We start from the raw sequence: 20923 nt of genomic DNA on the forward strand, positions 1-20923 counted from the left end.
CGACTTGGTTAGATTTTAGTTCTTTTATTTCTCCATAAAGGGTTTCTCTAATAACTTCCACACTTTTTTCAAGCCCAGCTAGTATCTTTAAAGTCATGATTCTTAACTCTTAAGTCCAACATCGTACTAATGTCAGTATTGAGTAGGTCCCCGGCAGACGGTACTACCTCTTGTTCTTTTTGCTGAGGTGATTTTTTTCATCTTGTCATTTTGTCCAGAGGAGAACAGATGAATGAGAGAACAGAATGCTAACAGGTTAACAACGTCTCTAGCAAATATACTCTATAGAAATCAGAAAAGACCTGAAACCAGGGGACAAGAAAGGGAAAGAAAGAAGAGGAAAAAAAAGGAAAAAGAAAAAGATAAAAACAAACAAAAACAGAACAAAACAAAAAAAAACAGAATATGATCAAATATGATCAGGCTAGTGCATAGATCAGTGCCACACACTAGCTTTTGGGCATATTTTGGTCTGTTAGAAGAAAGTGCCTGCTTAAATTTTAAAGGAAGAAAGACTTATATATGTACAAAATAAGGGTTGATACAATGAAGGGATTGAAGATGACTGTAAAGACGAAAATTATAAAAGATTTTATAAAAGGAATTGATAAGAAGTTGTTTTTAAAAAGAAAGAAGATTTAAAAAGAAAAGGAAAAAAGAAAAAAAAAGAAAAAAAGGGAGAGAATGTGATCAGGCAGGAGAATAGAACAAAGCCATACACTAGTGATTTAGGGTATATTTTGATCTATTAGAAGAAATTGTATCTCAAAATTTTAAAGAGAGAACAACTTATATATATATGGCAAAAATAAGGGTAACTACTATGAAGGGATAAAAATATGACTCTAAAAATGAAAAATAAAAAATGTTTTTTTTTAAAAAAAGGGATTGATAAGATGTTGTTTGAAAAAGGGAAAAAGAAAAATTCAAAAAAAAGTTAAAAAAATTAACTTTGAAAAACTAATGAATTATGGTAAAAAAGCCATGAATTCTATGTGCAGTATTCCCCTAGCGCTGGAGTTCTCCCATTCTCCTTGATCGGTAAACTTGGTCTTGGCTTGCTGGCTGTTCGTGCGGATCTTCCGGGGGAGGGGCCTGTTGCCGTGGTTCCCAAATGTCTTTGCCAGAGGCGGAACTGCCCCGCCCTTGTGAGTCCGGGCTAAGCAAGCTGCTCGGGTTTGCTCTCAGGAGCTTTTGTTCCCTGCAAGCTCTTGGTACAGCTTTGGAGGACCAGGGTGAAAATGGTGGCCTCCCAATCTCCACCCGGAGGAGCTGAGAACTCGGGGCCCCCCTCCTCAGTGCGCCCCCAGAGAAAAGCAGTCACTCCCATCTCCCCGGTCTCCGGCCGCACTCCGTGCTCACCCGGCCTGTGACCGAGTGTTTCTATCTCTGGCACCCAACCCCGTGTGGAGTCTCCAAACCCAGCAGATCCCTGCGGTGCGCTCCCGCGCCGCTCCTCCCAGGGGAGGAAGGAGAGTCTCCCCGGCTCTGCCGCTTGTTGGGTCCCTGCTGGAGGAGCAGTGTCCCAGCGGATCACAGCTTATGGCAACCCCGAGCTGAGAGCCCGCGCCTCGGCTCCGTCTCTGCAGCCGGCTTCCCCGCTCCGATACCTGGGAGCTCTGCCGCACTCAGGCACCCCCGGTCTTTCTGTGACCCCGAGGGTCCTGAGACCACACTGTCCCGCGAGGGTTCCACCCCCGCTTAGCCACTGGAGTGACGTCCCTCAGCGGAGCCAACTTCTAAAAGGTCCGATTTTGTGCTCCGCGGCTCTATCACTTGCCAGAAGCGGCCGACGGAGGCCCCCTCCCCCGCCGTCTATCCTCCCGAATATCGCCTCGGATTCACTTCTCCGCACGTCCTACCTTCCAGAAAGTGGTCGCTTCTCTGTTCAGAGAGTTGTTACTCTTCTTATCTTTGATCTCCTGTTGAGTTCGTAGGTGTTCAGAATGGTTTGATCCCTATTCAGCTGAATTCCTGAGACCAGATGAAATCCAGGTCTCCTACTCCTCCGCCATCTTGCTCCGGCCCCTACCCAACATTTTTTTATTATATGCATTTTTAAACATAAGAGTCCATAATTACCTTACACACATACAAACACACATTCTCACCCTTCATAACTTTTTCCCAGGAATTTTTCTCCTTTAAGAGGGCCCAAATGCAAAGCTGCTGCTGCTTTTTTTTTTTTTGTAACATATTAGGCCTTAAAAGCACAGTGCCTATGTCCTACACCATTTTTAGGAACCATTGAAAATGTTTGAGATCTGAAGTAAATTACATATTAACTCAAAAATGCAGAAAGAAAACTGAAGAAACAAAATAAACGTGTTTAATGAAATATCTATAAAATGTAATGAGGTCAACCTACCAATAGCAACTCAGCACTTAAAAAATTACATGTGAATTATATTTAAGGTGGCATATGAATATATTTTAAGATATTTGATATAGCAAGAAGTAGAACCTTCTCAAAGGGCTTAAAAATATTTACCCAGTATGGAGGTTCCTCAAAAAGTTAAAAATAGAATTACCCTAAGACCCAGAAATTGCAGTAGTAGGTATTTACCCAAAGAATACAAAATTACTAATTCAAGAGGATACATGCATCCTGAAGTCCCAGTCAGAGAAAGATACCATATGATTTCACTTGTATGTGGAATTTAAGAAACAAAATAAATGATCATGGAGGTGGGAGCAAAAAGAGAGAGGAAAGCCAAGGAATAGACTCTTCGGTATAGAGAACAAACTGATGGTTAAGGTAGGGGGAGATACGGGTGAAATCGGTGATGGGGATTAAGGAGGGCAGGGGGCACTTGGTGTGATGAGCACTGGGTGTTTTATGTGCTGAATCCTTAAATTGTACACCTGAAATTAATATTACACTGTATGTTAACTAACTGGAATGCAAATAACTAAAAAAAAAATCTTTTTACCATATGTCAGCCATATACAGAAAATGAGGGTTGTGAGGAATGGGACCCAGTCTGGCACCAGCTTGTAAGTCCCTCGCAAAGGATCCCAAACACTTTCACAAAAGAGAGAGAGTTTCACGGTGCATTTTACAATGTTTTTTCTGCCCTGATTTGGGTAGAGAGACCAAGAAAGCCCACTGTGGAGACTCTGACCTTCCCATTTTATCAGTTACGTTCATTCATTTGCTTGTGCGGCATGTGTTTGCCAAGTAGCTGCACTGTGCCTGGGCTTCTACTGGTTAAAGACACCGTGAAGAACAAGGTGACCCAGGCCCGTTCCTCATGGTGCTTATACGAGTAGCTGGGCAGTCACGTAAGTAGATTTATTCCTGCAGATTGTAGTATATGTTATGAAGTACAGCATTCTTTTGGGGTAGGGGGTGTGTGTGGGTATCTGTCTTAATTTAGAAGTCAGAGAAGGCCTGATAAAGGATTGATATTGAAACTGAAGTATGAAGAAAGAATTGGGGTCCGGGAAGAATGAGAAATGGCCAACACAGAGGCCCTGGGGAAGGAAGGAGATTCATGCATTTACGGAAATAAAAGTCTGGAGCATTAGGAGCCTGGGGAGCGGGTTTTGGAAAGGAGACTGGGAGGGAGCAGGGTCATACAGGAGGACCTCAGGGGTCATCCCCAGGGTCTTGAATTCTCTTCCACTTGAGTTTTGAACACCCAGCATAGCAAAACCTTGTTTGATTTTTTAAAAAATCTCCCTGGAGAGTAGACAGGGCCTGAGTGGACACAGGGATGGGGAGGGGGAGAGTGGGAGGTTTTGCAGTAGTCCAGCCGAGATGGGATGGGACTTGGACTTAGTGGGATTATGGAAAGGAGAGGAAAATGGATAGACTCTAGAAATATTTTGGAGGTAAGACTAACACGGCACTGATAAACACAAATCTTTTCTTGGGGCTCCTGGGTGGCTCAGTTGGTTAAGAGACTGCCTTCAGCTCAGGTCATGATCTCAGGGTCCTGGGATCGAGCCCCGCATCGGGCTCCTTGCTCGGCAGGAAGCCTGCTTCTCCCTCTCCCACTCCCCCTGCTTGTGTTCCCTCTCTCGCTGTCTCTCTCTCTGTCAAATAAATAAATAAACTCTTTAAAAAAAAGCCCACAAATCTTTTCTTTAGTTCCATTTTTTGATACTATGTCAGCAGCAGTTCAGTTAAAGTCAAACCTAATACAAACGCTCATTGCATTTATAGTAGAACTTTAGTGTTTCATGTTGTGCTCTGATGTGTATTACTATTTATCAACTAACTCAGAGAGTAAATCAAAAGTTCTTTTGCCAGAAATGAAAAAGGAACAAATAATATCACTTTCTGCACCAAATAAACTTGCATGCTTCTTTGGCTGTAGAGGCAGAGAGATTGTGGGACAGGGGAGCTCGACCACTTGGGTTTACATTCTGACACTGCCTTTAACTAGCTCTGTAACTTGGAAACAAATCACTTAACTTTCTCAACTTTAGTTTAAAATGGAGATAATCCCTACTTCACAAAACATTTCTGACAATGAAATAATTGATGCACAGTGCTTGCTCGTAATAGATGCTTGATAATTATTAGTTCTCTCAACTTACAAATAGTCATCCTGGTCATCTATACCATTCAGGTTATTTGCTAAACCTAGAAATATGTTTTTTAGAATCGGAAGAATTTAACTCAATTCCTTCCCCCAACTTACAGATGAAGAAATGAGAGTCTAGAGAGGTAAGAGTCTTCCCAGGAACACAGAGATTACAAGAGGCAGGGTAGAACCATTTTCTCCAAACACCCAGCATCTTTGTAACACCCCACATTGCCTGGTATATTTCCTCTCTAATGTTGAATGGGAAGGTTTTATAAGATATCTCTACTTTAGGCATAAGCTAACGGTGATCCTGTATTCTCTTTGCTAGTTACACAGTATGGGAAAACTTCCTGGAACCAGAATGGCAGAGTTAAAAGCCAAGTACACCTTGATGCATGATACCGTGGTAAGGTAGGCTATTTGCTCATGTGGAGACATCTTTTATCCTATTTATATTTCTGTGTATCTGTGTGTGTGTGATGGGCTCTATCTTGATTTTTATTCTCCCAGGCCTCGAGGCAAAGGTTTGAGTTCAAGTAGTTTGAGAAGTGATACCAGAAATTATCACGGGGGGATGGGGAAGTGAGATGGAGAAGGGAGCAATCTAGCTGGGGGTGTGCTTCTTGGTAGGTTTACACGGTGGCCAACTGGTGCTCAGTCTCACTGAGGACCCTCTGAGGGTGTGGCACACTCCTCAGAACTGTCCCACCAAAGGGTGAGGGAACTGGGATACTCGTCCACTGTTTTCCATCCCTTGTTAACTAACGATTGCTCCTAGGGGGAGGAGCTCCTGGCACTTCGAGCACGCCCCCCGCGAAGCCAAGCAAGTTCCTATGGCCAGAGAAAGCTCTCAGGCAGAGGCTCACAGGTGCTGTCAGTGTGTAAGGGAACTATCCACCAAAGCTACAGGTGACCCCCAGAGTTGGGCTGGAGGGGGTGGTGGGATTTGGTGGGATACTGACATTATCTGCTACAGGACACTCTTGTAGGATTCTCTGCTCCCCATCTCTCTTCACCACTCAGAAGTATAGGTTTGAGCACAACCCCAGCCTACATCTGTTGAGACGCTGGTCTTCTCACCTCTTCCACCTACCCTAGGCTACTCTCCTTAGCCTAGTCCCAATCAGCAGCAGGTGAGAATAGGCTTCCACAGGATACTTCCACAAAGTTTTCTAAGCACCTGCTATGAACCACTGGGAATCAAGGGAGAAAGAGAGTGAAGAAAGAAGGGAAATCCAGTTCTGCAGCTACTCCTTACCGTTCCCCATCTTCTTTCTTCCTTTCCCCATAACCTCCTGCATCATAACCTTGGCATGACATCCTCACCAAAAGCCTAGGAGAGACAGCAGTGGATAGAAACTCCAATCCACCATTCCCATCCATCCTCTCCCCCAGTGTTCAAACATTAGCCCTACTGCTTTTCCTGCCCAGAGTCAATTTGGCTACTTTGAGGATGGGAGCATGAGGGAAGAGTGAAGCACCAGGAGAGCAGAGCTGCCTCCCTATGGGCCCTTCACTTTCACTGCACTGCCTGCTCACTCAGCTCCATCCACGTTCCTAACAACCATCCAGCTCTGGTTCCTCCTCCTCTTCCTCAATGCCAGCCTCGAGCCAACGCCTCATCCCCATCCCTCGTGGAGACTCCATTTCCCACAAATGGCCCTGACTGCCAGGGTGTACACAGAGTTCTCAAGACTCAGGAACTTGGAGGATTTAGATGGGAGGTCTGGGGTAAGCTTTTACAACATACTTCACACTGCTTAAATGGGGGGGGGGGGGAATCCATGCAGTTCTCAGGGCATCCCTCCAAGTCCCTTTGCAGATACAAGGAATACTGCAACATTTCTCACCCTCCAGATACCTCTGATCTAGAGCTCAGCAGAGCTTTGTGGGGTGCTGATTTGGCTTCCTCCTTCCCTGGCCCACAGTTCAGTTCCCTGGGCCCCAGTGACGAACAACAATGTAGGACCAAGGCTATTGCCTTCTTTCTTCCTGCTTCCAGGTTGTGTTGCAAAACCCTTACTTCCCTTCTGCTACCCACATTTTACCTCCTCTTGACAATTTAGTTCCCTCTCTTGTCATTCTGAACACCCGCCGCCCTCTCCCACTCCCCCTGCCTGGTGGGTGAGAACGGCATGAAGACACGCTCTCCACTCTGGCTGCTGAGGTTTTAGCACGGCAAATACAGCCTGGAAATGCTGAACTGAAACCGAATGAGCTCTGCACTGGAACCACGTTATAGACATTGTTAAATTCTCTTCTTCTGACTCTATATTTCAAATCCATGTGGGTAAATTAGCATTTGTGTTCTGGCGAGAACCCTAACCACCTTGTCCACTTTCTTTCTGGGGAAGATCAGGCACTGTGGCCCAGGCCAACGCTTCACAATTCCGCAGCTGAAAACTCATACTGAGATCAGGCAACTTTAGATTTCCAAAGTGTATTAACATGCAAGGAAATTGAATTGTAAGAAAGAACTCTAGCTTTCATTAATAGAAATTATAGTGTTATCACTGTAGCTGCTATTGCTGTTTGGGACCTAACACAGTGCCTGGAACATATTATGTCCCAGGAAATGTTTCGCTGGATGTTATCGAGCAAATGGCATATTAACACCAGAGGAAATGGGTGGAGCAGGTAACTTCAGTTGAGACAGCCTCGATCGAGTCATTGGGCATCTCTGCAAATGAGGAGACCCCTGAAGATTTCCCCTGGTGAGGAAACTTGGTGGGGCGTGCACCAAAGAGGAGTCCTGGCTTTAAAACAGGAAATGGCACCAGTCTTGCTTCCATATAGCAGAGTAGCTACTGTGAGGCAGCTGGGTTTCTGAGAATGATGAATCAAGTCTGCTGATGAGGCTACAGCTGATGTCAGCTTGCAGCACAGGTGGGTGAGTTTTAGAAGATTTCACCAAGTCCAGTTTGTGTGTCCATTCAGATCTGCTTCTTGCCAGATACTTAAACCTTTTTTTCCCAGGCAGGGACAAGACCTAGATAGGGAATCCCTCTCAACTGTGACATTCAAGTCCAGCTCTAGCCAGACATTGAAGATAGGATCAGAAATCTATAAGGTAGTTTAGGACCATAATTCTATAGGAGAATTTTTCTTCCTAGTTTCCTAGTAGAAGTGTCATTAGAAAACTTTGTTGTTTCTTAGTTCACTGAGGAGGAAAAGATTTTCCTACAGTCAGCTCAGGAGAATTCAGGGATTAGAGAAAGCCAGCATTGCTGGGGCAGTTGAAGGGAGGACCCACTCTTCTCCTTATTATCAACCCCCTACCCCCTCGGTCCGGGAAGTCATGATTATTCTTCAAAGTCAAGTACAAATACCACATTCCCATCCCACTCAATGCTCTCTCCTGTTTCTCCCACCATCTTGAGCTAGACACTAGTGGTAGTAATCGTCACCTGGTATTCCAGCTACCTATTCTATCTATTCCCCTTGCGAGATTGTGAGCTCCATTCACCTCTAGTACCTGGTACAACACTTGGCACAAAAATATCAGTAAATTGAACTGAACTCAGTAATGGAAGGAACCAGGAGCAGTGTGGACATGCTCCCTCCCCTCCTTGCTAGACCCCCCATGTGAGCTACAACAGGCATTAAAAGTACACCCTTCTCATTATTTGAATCTCTGTTTCATGGAACCCAGCACACAAGAGTCGGAGGTCCAACTGCTAGAAGATGCCAAACGTTTCACCGAGCAAATACAACAGCAGCAGTTTCACCTGCAGCAAGCTGATAATTTTCCCGAGGCATTCACCACCGAGGTCTCTAAAATGCGAGAACAACTTCTCAAGTACCAAAACGAATATAACGCAGTGAAGGAAAGAGAGTTCCACAATCAGTACAGATTAAATAGGTAAGTGCACACGTCTCTCAAACACACTGGAGAGTGAGCAAAGCTCTTTCCACATAAACAAAATCAGAAAAATTAGACTCAATTTGGAAGGAATTTTAGGCACAATGAGTGTGAGATGGCAACGTTAAGGTGACTACAAGCCTAGCTCTTTCCTTGGTTTCCTAGAACGGGCCATTCCCGAACAAGAAGGTTACCCAACTTCTAGAAAAAAAGCTCAGGTGACAGGGAGACGCCCGCAGGAGGAGATCCCTGCTGTTGTTTTCCCTGTGTCAGGAAAGCCATAAGCACTGGAAGCTGTAGCCAAAGAACACACCGCAGAGAACGAGGGCCTGGCACATGCTGTCACCCTCTCTGTCCCTGATGGTGGCCCCATGTCCCTTCAGCACTGCCAGACCACGTGGCTGCATGGCGGGAGCCCCACAGGCGCTTTGCAGACCAACCTCTGTGAGCTGAGGGTCACATCTGGCTCCCTCTATTTTCTAATATAGCAACACGGGCCACATAGTCAACCTTACTCTCCTAAACTATTCCTCAGGATCAAGAAAGGAAGTAATATCCTTTTGGAAGACACAATTACTCATCCAGATCTAGAGGATGTCATTCAGTGAACTGAGCTAGAAATGTATTGCTAGAAGGCAAAGGTTCTTTCCAAAATCTCTAACATTCCTCCTGTAGAGGAGCAAGTCAGTGGAAGAGCAAGTCAGTTTGTTCAGCAAACCACACTCTTCAGATTGAATTTCAAAATGATTACCGTCCAAATTTTGTGCTCTGGTGTGCTGGGTGTACTAGGCACTCTGCCTGGATACTGAAGAGAAAGCCAAATAACCACTCCTGGAATTTGTTACCTCTTAAGGTGGCAGAACTTTCTCTGGGTATTTTTTTTAAGAGTGGGTAGACTTCCGACAGAGCGAATATAATTCATTCCTGCTGAGAGATAAGCAAATGATTTGAGTGACTTTCTGAGGACTCTGTGAGCCCTCGGTTTTGAATCCTCTTGTTGGGGCCTGTCTTTTCAACTGGGGGTTGAAGAAGGCTAGCTTACTCAGGACAATTATATTCAGGGCAAAAAAAAAAAAAAATCTTGAGTTCTTTTTTGTCTTTCAATCTAAACTTGTTTCAGGCTCACAGTGAGATCTTTAAAAAGGAAGCCTAGCTATTTCTGTGCTCTGTAAGCACTTTCAGTTGAGAAAATAATGAAATTAAAACAATTGGTGGTTGTTCATTAGTATTGAAAATATGAATGCTTGACATTTCCATGAAAGGGTAAGAGGAACATAAGTCAGTTGATATTTAAATTGTTTAAAATTTCCAAGTGTTCCTGCCAAGGAAAAAAAAACCCAGCAGCAACCACAACCCTTGCCTTTTAGGTATAGACAGGCAAATTGTTCACTGAGTTACTTGGGATAGGGAGGGGACCGTGCATAGTGACCTATAGTGAACAAAAACATTCAGGACGCACATTTGCAGAAATGTTTAGTGTGTATTGTTTTTGGATTTGTAACACATAATATTCTAGCTTGAGCAGACTCCCTCGCAGTTTCAAATATTACTAGCTCAAGAATTAACAAACTTAGTTTCATAAAAATAATGGTGATTCCAAAAGGAATACCAGGAAAGAATTATAGGCTATATTTCATTGGTTTAATATAGCTTATATTACATGATACAGAAACAAGTTCACTCAATACTCCCTCCCCAGGAAAAAACTAGATATTTCCATCCCCACCTAAAAATAAAGAAACTAAGCCAGTGAGAGAAAACCATTCATCCGAATATACAGATGATATTTTTCAGATCAGCACAACAAAGTCATTTTATTCAGGATCTAAATAACAGAAGCCCTAATAACTAGCACCCTTCCACCCCAATATCTTTAGGAACTTCTGAATCATTGGCAACTACGAAGAATAATATATTGTTCAAATACTCTAGAGAAAAAAATTTTACCCTGTAATTTGATTTTCTCATGTTGTCACACAATATAAACTCTTTAATAAATGCTAATGGTGAGTATAATTACATGGTCGGTTAATAATTAAATCTGTTGCCATAGTTTTGGTTTTGAGATTAATATTGACCTCTTAAATATGCAGTTTAGGAAAGAATATATAACCTTCTTAAGTAAGTTAAATAAATATTACAAGTAAATAATGAAACAAATACCTTTGAGAACTTGTTTTTGAAACAAAGTAGAAGTCATTATCTTTCTAAAAGCATTCTCTGAAAAGATTTTCCAGTACTTTTCAGCCTTTTCCTTGCCTTCCCTTGGTTACCTTTTGGGGCTTCTCTGCTTTCTAATAATTCCTCAGAGCTGGACAGCAAATAAATTGTGTCTCTCATGCTAAACTTGATGCATTCTGCCAGGTCTCAGCCCTGGTCATTTATCACTGTCTGTCATGAGTGGGGTCGTGGAGACTGGGGACACGTGTGCTGCATGTGTGCAGGACTATCCCGTGATCCTGCCCGTAGTGACTCTTTATTCTTCCTAGCTGATTCCCACCATCCCTGTGCTGTCATCCAGGGCTCAGAAGCTGTTTTCCATTCTTTGTCCAGCAAAGTTGGAACGAAGAAACAAACAGATCTGGCAAGAAAGGAACAGAGGGAGTATTTTAGCAATGCATCTGGAATTCCAGAATGTTAGCTATGGCCGAGGGGCATCCAGGTCATCAGGATTAGTAAGGAAATACTCACAGCTGGAACAGATTTTACTTTCTAAACACTTTTTAAAAAAATCTTTCCTGCTCTCCCCGTGGAAACAGAGAATAGAATGAGCTTAGAACAGCTTTTGCAGGGTGTAGTCTTCATAACTGAAAAAGGAGCACCTGAGAAACTTGTTTAAAAGGCAGATCCAACCCTTAAACTAATGACTCCCAATTTCTGTCCAAGCCTCCCACCCCAGGCAACGTGTGAATGTTTTACAAGCTCCCTCTGTGATTCTGAGACATGTCAAACTTTAACAACTGTTGGCCCCAAAAGTGGTTCTCAGCCCTGACTTCACATTAGAATCACCTGAATCTTCCCTCAGTGACCAACAGTCTACGCTTCAGCACCTCCTGACGGGAGCCGCACAGCCTCCCACAGCAGCCCATTCCGGCTTTGGACCGCGTGCCTCTTAGATGTTTATTGCTCGTACTGGTTGAAAAATCTACCTCTTGCGATTTCCACCCACTCAGGCTGTTTCTACTATGGGTGGTAGAAGATGCCTCGTGCACATGACAACGTACAGGACTTCCTGTATTGTCTCTTCGCCCACGAGTCCTTAAAACCAAAACCCTTTGATGACATGGTTTCAGTTAGGACTCTCGCTGCAGAAAAGAAATGAATCCCTGGAGGAATTTTGACCCTGAAGCACCCCTTAGCCAGGAAAGCAGGAAGAGTCAGGCAAATTTAAACTTTAATGTCAATTTAAAAGTTAGATGTCAAATTAGAAGTTAATATATATCAAGAGGCACAAAAGTGGTTTTCCTTTATTTCAGTAATGCCGTGCAAAAAGGAGACTCTAAAAGGAGGGAAAAAAAAAAAGACAGAATGCATAAGGACATTTACTATATTATTACTTTTTAAAAAGTGAAAAACTGAAAGCAATCTAAATTCTTTTTTAAAAGATTTTTATTTATTTATTTGACAGAGAGATCTAAATTCTAAAAAATAATGGAATATTTAAATAATAATGTATTCAAGAGGCTGGCAGCTTGGTATTGAGTCAGAGCTAGGTTTCTAGGTTTGAACATCAGTTCAGCCTTGACTGCGTGACTTTGGAAAACGTGCTCAGCTCCTGTTTCTTCATTTGCACAATGAAGAAAACGATACCTACTTGATAAGTTCTGAAGTTTAGAAATGATGCATGTAAATTACCTGATATAGTGACAGTGAAAGATAGATGATATTTAGGATTATTTTATTATGCGACATCCACCCACTAGGGAACTTTGAAATTATTAAATTATTAATTATGAAGTCTGAAGATATTTTTAATTGGGAAGATATTTTTAATTACATGTTGGGTAAAAATGGATTCAGTCATATGTATACATTTTGTATAATATCATTAAAAGGCAAGAAAAGTAACAATGATCAACTGTGTGTGATGGGAATGGGATTATGAATATTTCTCTATAAATAGGAAAATATGCGTCCTTTAAAGGAAAAAAAATCAGTTTTTCTTAATAAAAAACGCATGATAGAAATGTAACTAGTTTAAAATGTCCTAAAGAATTAGCCATCTTATGGTTGCTTAAAGAAAAGATCATCTTATACTTATTTAAAGTAAAGGCTGTGAGTCTTACCTTGTGGGAAAGCTTCATGTCACCATTTTTCCAACTCAGGGACATAAAGGCGGCCTTTACAACCAAAATATGGCAGCACACTACCACCCCCTCGTGGCAGCCTGGGTGAGGTGTAGGATCAATAGGTTGGAAGTAGACTATTCATTTTGTATGCAAGCTCTAAATGCAAAGGCATACGTATTCAAAACTCGGAAAGTTCAACTTCAGCTTGTGGCCCAGACAGCTGACTTATATTAAATTCCATGTGGCACATACTTCTTACACTAACCTTAGTTTACATTATTGCAAATAAAAATTCATAAAAAGAAAACCTGGTGTGCATGCATCTTTAGCTCCAAGTTCCCAGACGTACTGGCTAGCGAGATCTCCTTATTTGATGGAACCAGTGGAAGGCACAGCAGTAATCCAGGCAGGCACTGGTTCATTGCAAATAGTATAAAAAAAAGAAAAGGCCCAGGGGCGCCTGGGTGGCTCAGATGGTTGAGCATCTGCCTTCGGCTCAGGTCATGATCCCAGGGACCTGTGATCGAGTCCCACATCGGGCTCCCTACTGGGTGGGGAGACTGCTTCTCCCTCAGCCTCTGCCTCTCTCTCTCTCTCTCTCTGACTCTCATGAATAAATAAATAAAACATTTAAAAAATAAATAAACAAGGTCTTTATTTAAAAAAGAAAAGAAAAGGCCCAGAGCCTGCCCGGAAGGGGTCAGAATCTAGGGAGGAGGTCGTGCTACCAAGTAGCTATAATATGATGAGATAACTGTTCTAACCCCCGAGTGTACACAGTGTTGTGGGAGGACTGGGGAGGAAGCACCTAACGGGGAGTCATGGAAGCCATCACAAAGAATGGCCACCAGGTTACCTGGCAAACAAACATGGGAAGCACATTCTAAGAGAAAGCAGAAAGTTATTACTGCAGAAATAGCTTACTCTTTTGTACATTGTCAAACTTGTTGGTTTTTTTTTTTTTTTTACAGCTTAACAGAAGAAAAAAACCTCATAATAAAGGAATTTGAGAAAATACCTAAGCCAGGAGTAAGTCTTAGATGGTCTACAGTTTGTTAAATACAACTGGATTCAAACATCCCTTTCGATAAATATTAAATGTTTATCACAACAACCATACCCTGAGACATTTGAGAGATCCAAGAGTATGAAGTATGGATAATGCTGAAAGGAATAACTTCTGGAATACACACAGTGACGCCTATTACAGGCTTAGCTATTTGGCATCTAGTTTAGGCTGTGTTTAGTTGGACAATATCTGCTTTGTTTTTAGGGAAAAAAAAGGATTCTATGGTTGGCACGTAAAAACATTATTTTTGCAGTTGTTACCCTCAGAGCTTCCTGAACACCTCAAGCTTATTATAAGAAATTTTCAGGAAGGAGATGTATCACCATCTATTCCTGCATAACAAAGCGCCCCAGAACTGAGTGGCTTAAAGCAGCCAACATGTCTTTTTTTTTGTTTCCTCACAGTTTTGAGTTCTTCTGGTCCGAGCCGATTCATTTGGGGCTGGATGGTCTAGGATGGCTTCATTCGTGTGTCGGCCAGTTGGCAGGCTAGTTGGTCTAAGATCACATGCCACCAGGTAGTCATATAATGGTGGAGGGGTTTCCAGCCTCAAGAAAGAGACAGACAGCCTCAAGTAATGGCAAACCCCAACACACAAGACTTTTCAAGCCTCTGCTTTTGGAATATTTCACTGGTCCAAGCGAGTCACATGGCTAAGTCTAAACTCAAGGGGTAGAGAAACAGGCTCTACCTCGCAATGACAATGGATGACAAATACCCACAGTAACAGGAGGAATTTGAGTCCGTTTTTCGTGATCTATCACACAAAGTAAACAGAAATGTCATTACACTTTGCAACTGTTGTCCTCTTCTGAACAGATGTATTTCAAAAGTGTGTTGTTGGTGTTTTAACTCCAAGGCACAAAAACCTGTTTAGCATAGAGTAAAATACTATTTTTTATATATGTTTGTATATATAATATAATATAAATCTATATAATATATATAAGATATACACTATAAGTACACCTCTCATTTACCACACAGATTTTATGGGAAAAAGCATTTTGAATTTTAGTTCCAGATCATAGGCTCACCAATTTAACCCCTTCCCAGCAGCAGTGGGGGAGGGAGAGATGCAGAAAGCCCAGAGCAAGCTAAATGGATCCATTCACTCAGTCACTGATAATGTGGAGATTTTCTGAGTGTTAAGACTTCTCTCCTATGAGCTACACAGTCCCCAAATAGTCAGTCAAGGGAACAAAGATGTGTTATGAGTCTGGGGTGGAGGGTCTTTGGGGAGAATATGAATGAGTTAGAGAAGTAATACCAATAAGAAAGTGGGGGATTAAGGAGCACAAAGGGTTGGGTTTTCCAAATATGAACTCCCTAGTATTTAATTTTCACATGTGACTCAGGTTAACCATAAGCTCGGCAGTCAAAGATTATTTGCATCTGATGTCAAATCACAAAGCTACTAGAAAATAGGCTGGAAATTTTCACTCACGTTTTTTGGGTATGAAATAAAAATTAACTCAAAAAGGACACATTTAAAATACAGGATAGAAAGGAAGACCAGTAAAAAAAAAAAAAAAATACAAGTATGAATCTCATGTAAAATGTTTAATACATGTCATACCATGGTGATGCCTTTATCGAAGATGTCAGAAATCATTATTGTATTTAACTTTGTAAGAAATCATTCGTGAAGCTCAAAACAAATATAATAAAAATGGTGAGTAAAATTATTTTTAATGTGATTTTTGGGTAGACAGATACTTGCTCAGGCTCTATATAACCTGATAATTTTCATGACTTTTAAAGGAAATGGAGAAGAAGATGAGACTATTGAGAGAAAGCACTGAGGAATTACGTAAGGAAATAATGCAGAAGAAATTGGAAATAAAAAATTTACGGGAAGATTTGACATCTAAGCAAAAGCAATTACTAAAGGAGCAGAAGGAACTAGAAGAACTGTTGGAATATCAGGTCAACCTAAAGGTGTGCTACTTAAAATTCATAAATGCTTAAGCATGTGCCCACCTGGACGTAAAGATGCATCGTTATCAAGACTAACCGTGCAGGTTTGACAAAGAGGGGTAGCATCAAACAAACTGAAGTGTTCAGTGTTGTGACTGATCCAATCAAACTACACTGGGCTCTGGGAATTCACAGAAGACTTGAGAGTGTTTGGTAGTCCCTCCCTAATGTGGAACCCTTGACCCAGGGAAAAGACCTCTCTAGACCTCCCCAAGCATTTTCAGCATTAGAATTGAATGTCGCAAACACAATCACTTCTTTGAAGAGCAAGCAGATGTCCTAACGTCTTAGTTTGTATAACTTTATCCTTGTCTGTTTGACTCCACTCTACTTCCTTCTCCCCATGAAAGTGATGAAGACTTTGCTTGTGCATTTATGTTTTAGGAGATAATTAAAATTCATTTTACTTTTATATATATATATATATTTATATATATATGTCTATCTCAAAAATGATTTAAATAACCTAGAGTTATTTTAAAAAACAACAACATCTGAGACTCATTGGCTTAAAGGACAATTGTGATTCACTTTAACCTCTTTTTCCTTAAGGGTCTTAGAGCAGTCAAACAAGACAGACCCAGCTGCTACCTGGAACGGAGGACCTGAGCAGAGACAGATTTACGAGCAGCCCAACAAAGCTAAAGCTTCAGGCCCCTCACTTCCATGAACCTCTTCCAAGGCCCTGTGCCTATTTAGCATTTGTAATTTTTTATTCTTTTTCTTAAAGAGGCCCCCCAACAAATCCTAAGAGTCTTACTTAGCCTTACAAAACTTGGATCTGCCCCAGAACTGAGCAAGATCCCAGGGAGAAATACGCTACACTGCCGTGATGTGTACAAACTCCATGCATGCGTGTTACTCCAGGCACCAAAGTCCAGTGTGATCCCAGGCAGAAAGGACTGCTCCAGAACCCCTTCCATGTTCATAAGCTGCTTGAGGCTAAAACTAAACCTTCTGTGAGTCCACAGAGCATAGTGGAAAGTGGTACTAGACAAAGTTAGCTTCTGATCTTGGCCTCACTGCTTCCTAGCTGTGTGACTTTGGGAAGATTATTTAAATTCTCTCTACATGAGTCTTAGGCAGGGTTCCCTAGAGGGAGAGCTTCTAATATTCAGGCAAGTATTCGTGGAGGGCGGGCACTAAGGAGAATCTGATAGGAGAGGGAGGGAAGTAGCACAGAGTTGGGAAGGAGCTGGGCCAAAATGTGTTTTCAGGAGAACTCTAGTCTCAACCTGATCCCATGGGGAACTCTAGACCATCAATGCCACCCAGATGCAAAGGGGATAGGCTGTTATATCACCACGTACATTAGTCATTGGTCACAGAGGGCTGCCCTCTTCCCTTTACTCCTGATAAAGACAGTTCTTCTCAGCCAGTGGCGAGTAGAAGAGAGGAGAATAAGCATGGGCTCTTAGCAGCCAACCCCTGCGACCCCTGAGGTTGGGCATACAGCCATAAAGGGAACAAACAGCTTTTGTTACACTCAGCTACCTCCTCTTTTTCTTTTTTTTAAGATTTTATTTATTTTGAGAGAGAGAGAGAGAGCATGAGCGAGGGTGAGGGGCAGAGGAAGCAGCAGACTCCCTGACGCAGGGCTCCATCCCAGGACCCCAAGATCATGACCTAAGCTGAAGGCAGACACTTAACCGACTTAGCCACCCAGGCACCCCAGCTACCTCCTCTTTAAACTGGTAACAACCGTAACTATCTTTTAAGGTCCCTACGAGTATTAAGTGAAATAATTAAAGCGCCCTGCACAGTACAGGACAGACAGCGGGAGTTCTGTACATTGTAGTCCTCTCCTCTCTATTTCATTTCCTTGTCTTAACTACTTCTGGTCTAAGACTACATAATTTAACATGGTTCCATTTCTTTACTAGGATGAAGTGGTCCACCATCAAACTGTTCCTGTACAAATTGGAAAAGAGATAGAAAAAACAACACGCAAAAAAGTGTATGATTTAATATTACTTTTAGGCTCTCCCAGCCCGCTCCCCCCTCCAAGTTATGTGTGCATGCTAAAACAAGAATAGTATCCATTGAACACATCAAATTACTATCACAACCTTCAAAATATCTGCATTTGGCCCTGTCTAGGTTGTGTGTATCAAGTTCATTAGAAGAAAGTAATGCAGTGCATTACTATCACTCCTAACAGTTATGTCTTAATTTGGGGACAATATTCTCTTTCCAATTTATAAATCGAATCTGTGTGGAGAACTCCAACAGACTTTAACAGAGCTATACAAGAGATAAGTTATTTGAACTAGGCTAAATTTCATGGTCTAGAAGTGTGTCAGCCAGCCAGAAGCCTAAAGCCCAGATGATAGCAACTCTTTACTTTGCCAACTTTTCACATGGCGGAACACCCCCGAACATTCAGAGTAGATTTGGAGGCAGAAATCATGGAGGAAATTCTCAAGGTTTAGAGGAACCCAAAAAAATAAAGATAAGTGAAGATACGAAAATTCTGGAGAAACAAGCATGACTGCTCTGGTGAGGAAGGAAAAAAAGCAGGCATTAGTAACCGTTCTAAAAGCCACATCACCACCACCAAAGTTGAGAGATTCAGGGAGGCTGGTCAGGATAAGGGTAGATCCCAGGTGATGCTGCATGGGGGGGGGTACCCCCCAATCCCCCACCCACCTGTGATCTTCACCCCACCTTTGAATTCATCACTAGCTCTTCTGTTGCCTTTTCAGGAAGTAAAATAGGTAAAGACACCATGGGCTCAAACGTGCGTGTGTGTGTACACATATATGTATGTATGTGTGTACATGTATGTATGTATCCCCCACAGAGAAATGGAAAAGAAAAAAATCGTCTTGGAATATGAACTCAAAGAGCTAAATGACTCGTTAAAGAAAGTTGAAAACAAAATTAATTCTATAATGGAAGAGAAGGAGGATGTAATAAAGGAAGTTGAAGGCAAACGAGCCTTACTTGAAATCAAAGAACGAGAATATAACCAATTGGTCAAGCTCCTGGAATTAACCAGAGAGAATGAAGCAACTTCACTAACTGAAAGGTTAGTAGTATTTCTGTGTATCTATCATCCAAATTTTTCTTCAGTTTATATTTGAGGATTCAACACATAATCTCAAACAGATTTGTGTTGATTCAATTAAATATTTCATAGATTTTTGAATAGATTTTTACCATTAATAAAAAATATTAGGGGTGCCTGGGTGGCTCAGATGGTTAAGCGTCTGCCTTCGGCTCAGGTCATGATCCCAGGGTCCTGGGATCGAGTCCCGCATCGGGCTCCCTGCTCAGTGGGGAGCCTGCTTCTCCCTCTGCCTCTTTCTGCCTCTTATGAAGAAATAAATAAAATCTTAAAAAAGATTTGAACCTACAGCTATCCTTTAAAATATATATATATTAAATAAAGTATTTCCAAATATTTTTCCAACCTTTACTCATCATTTTCCTCAATTTCCTGTGACCAAATCTTAAGGACACAATGTATCGTATTTTTGTAAGTTTTTGAAATGTGCATTGGAGTATGCTATAGTTGAGGGATTTTTCCTAAAGATGAATGGTATTTTGGAGGTAATCATGACTCTTTCCTAATGGGAATAACTTTGTGGTGCAGTTCCCCCGGAAGGTGTTAATTCCTATTTTTAAATAAAATTTTAGCCTCCGAGCCTCTGTATCTGCTGAGCCGCTATTCCATTTGCGTTTTTTATAAGACGTGACTCTAAATGATGCCAACTTACAAACAAAGTTGCTTTTGGCATTATTTAAAATCTGATTCTCATATGATGATAGTTCTGTATGAATATGCTGAGCGTGCTATCTTGAAAAACATGAAGGGCAGTTGATGACAAGATGACAAATCACTTTCATTTTCTCTCTTTACCTGGAACAGAGGGATCTTAGATCTCAACTTACAAAACTGTCTCATTGATAAGCAGAACTACCATGATGAACTTTCTCGTAAGCAAAGAGAAAAAGAACGAGATTTTCGAAATTTAAAAAAGATGGAGCTACTCTTAAAAGTGTCCTGGGATGCACTCACTCAAACTCAAGCACTACATCAAAGGCTTCTATTAGAGGTGGGTGCTGTACACCACTTTTTGATTTTTCAAAATCAGTACTATCTTTTTGAAGTAAAATATTTTAAGAAGTTGTTTTTGCTATCAATAAAGAGAAGGAAATCAGAGAATGCTAATTTTAAAATGCATCAAACTCATCATAAAAGCTCTGTCTTATAATGTTTTTCAATCTCTTTTTGTGAACCCAAGGTTAGGGACATGTCTTGTTTGGATCAGGCATCAGCCTGGCCAGGGGAAGCAGTTAGGCCATCCAGTTCTGGAAGAGTTCAGGGGTTCACTACACAGAAGGACCAAATGGACCGCTATCTTTACCAGTTGAAAGAGTCATATCCAGAATGATGTCATTGTAGACTATAATGGTCAGGGACTAGATCAAATTATGTAAACATAGATGGTCAGTGAGCCTACACCTCCAACTAGCTAAGGGCCATCAGAACCCAGGCTACCTGGCTAATTCTGTGCAGCATCAGGGATGTACTCCAGTCAGAGGATGCTCAAGATAGCTATTACCGTCTTAATACTGTTTTGGTTCTCTCTTCCCACTCACGTGGCACTCCCTGTGCTAACTGACCAAGCACTGCTGAAAGGCGTAAATTCTTGAGAGGACTGCATCCTTTGGTGGAAAACAGATCAATCTGAGATGAAGCTGCTGGGTGTATAAAGACCATACCCATTCTCCTTAGTACTGTCATGCTCTGTGACCTTATGGAGGTTCAAGACCTCTGAAATTTTTAAAGGAGTTTCCAACTGTGGTAGACACTTCTAATCCTAACCTATGTCTAGTTCTCTTCTTCTGGGCATATGGGAAGTGTCTACTTTCTTGCATCTTTGCAGTTGAGCAGAGTCACAGGACTAGTTCTGGCCAATGGACTATGGACAGAAGTGACACATTATCTGATTGCCAGTGTGAGACCTCTAGCTCTTTTCCCTCTCCTACTGCAGTTGTAGAAGTACATGATGATATGGAGGTGCTGTAAAATGGAAGCATCCCAAATGCTGAGCCAATAGTTGTCTTGGACAATCGCCTTGACTGGCCACAGGCTTTGGCAGAGCAAGAAATAAGCCTTCATGGTTTGGAGCCATGATAGTTGGGAATTGTTTATTTCTGTAGCATAATCTAGCTC

At 41.8% G+C, this 20923-nt stretch overlaps 1 protein-coding gene across 7 annotated transcripts in view; it reads left to right on the forward strand.

Moving 5' to 3' along the window:
* The window catches only part of CCDC146 (coiled-coil domain containing 146), a 124382-nt gene that overhangs the window by 80900 nt on the left and 22559 nt on the right, over positions 1-20923 (forward strand). For 3 of the 7 annotated variants that reach the window (XM_027573875.1, XM_027573876.2, XM_027573877.2), the window contains exons 3-9: positions 4867-4949; positions 8191-8400; positions 13661-13718; positions 15523-15699; positions 17622-17695; positions 18542-18769; positions 19613-19799. In XM_027573875.1, the coding sequence (XP_027429676.1) occupies positions 4867-4949; positions 8191-8400; positions 13661-13718; positions 15523-15699; positions 17622-17695; positions 18542-18769; positions 19613-19799 (1017 nt within the window). Of the gene's footprint in view, positions 1-2704; positions 2759-2792; positions 3286-4866; positions 4950-8190; positions 8401-13660; positions 13719-15329; positions 15434-15522; positions 15700-17621; positions 17696-18541; positions 18770-19612; positions 19800-20923 lie in introns of those variants that run through there. The other 4 variants (XM_027573880.1, XM_035723289.1, XM_027573878.1 and 1 more) reach the window with 4 other exon arrangements.

The sequence above is a fragment of the Zalophus californianus genome, chromosome 12, assembly GCF_009762305.2.
Source record: "Zalophus californianus isolate mZalCal1 chromosome 12, mZalCal1.pri.v2, whole genome shotgun sequence".
In the NCBI taxonomy this organism is placed as follows: domain Eukaryota; kingdom Metazoa; phylum Chordata; class Mammalia; order Carnivora; family Otariidae; genus Zalophus; species Zalophus californianus.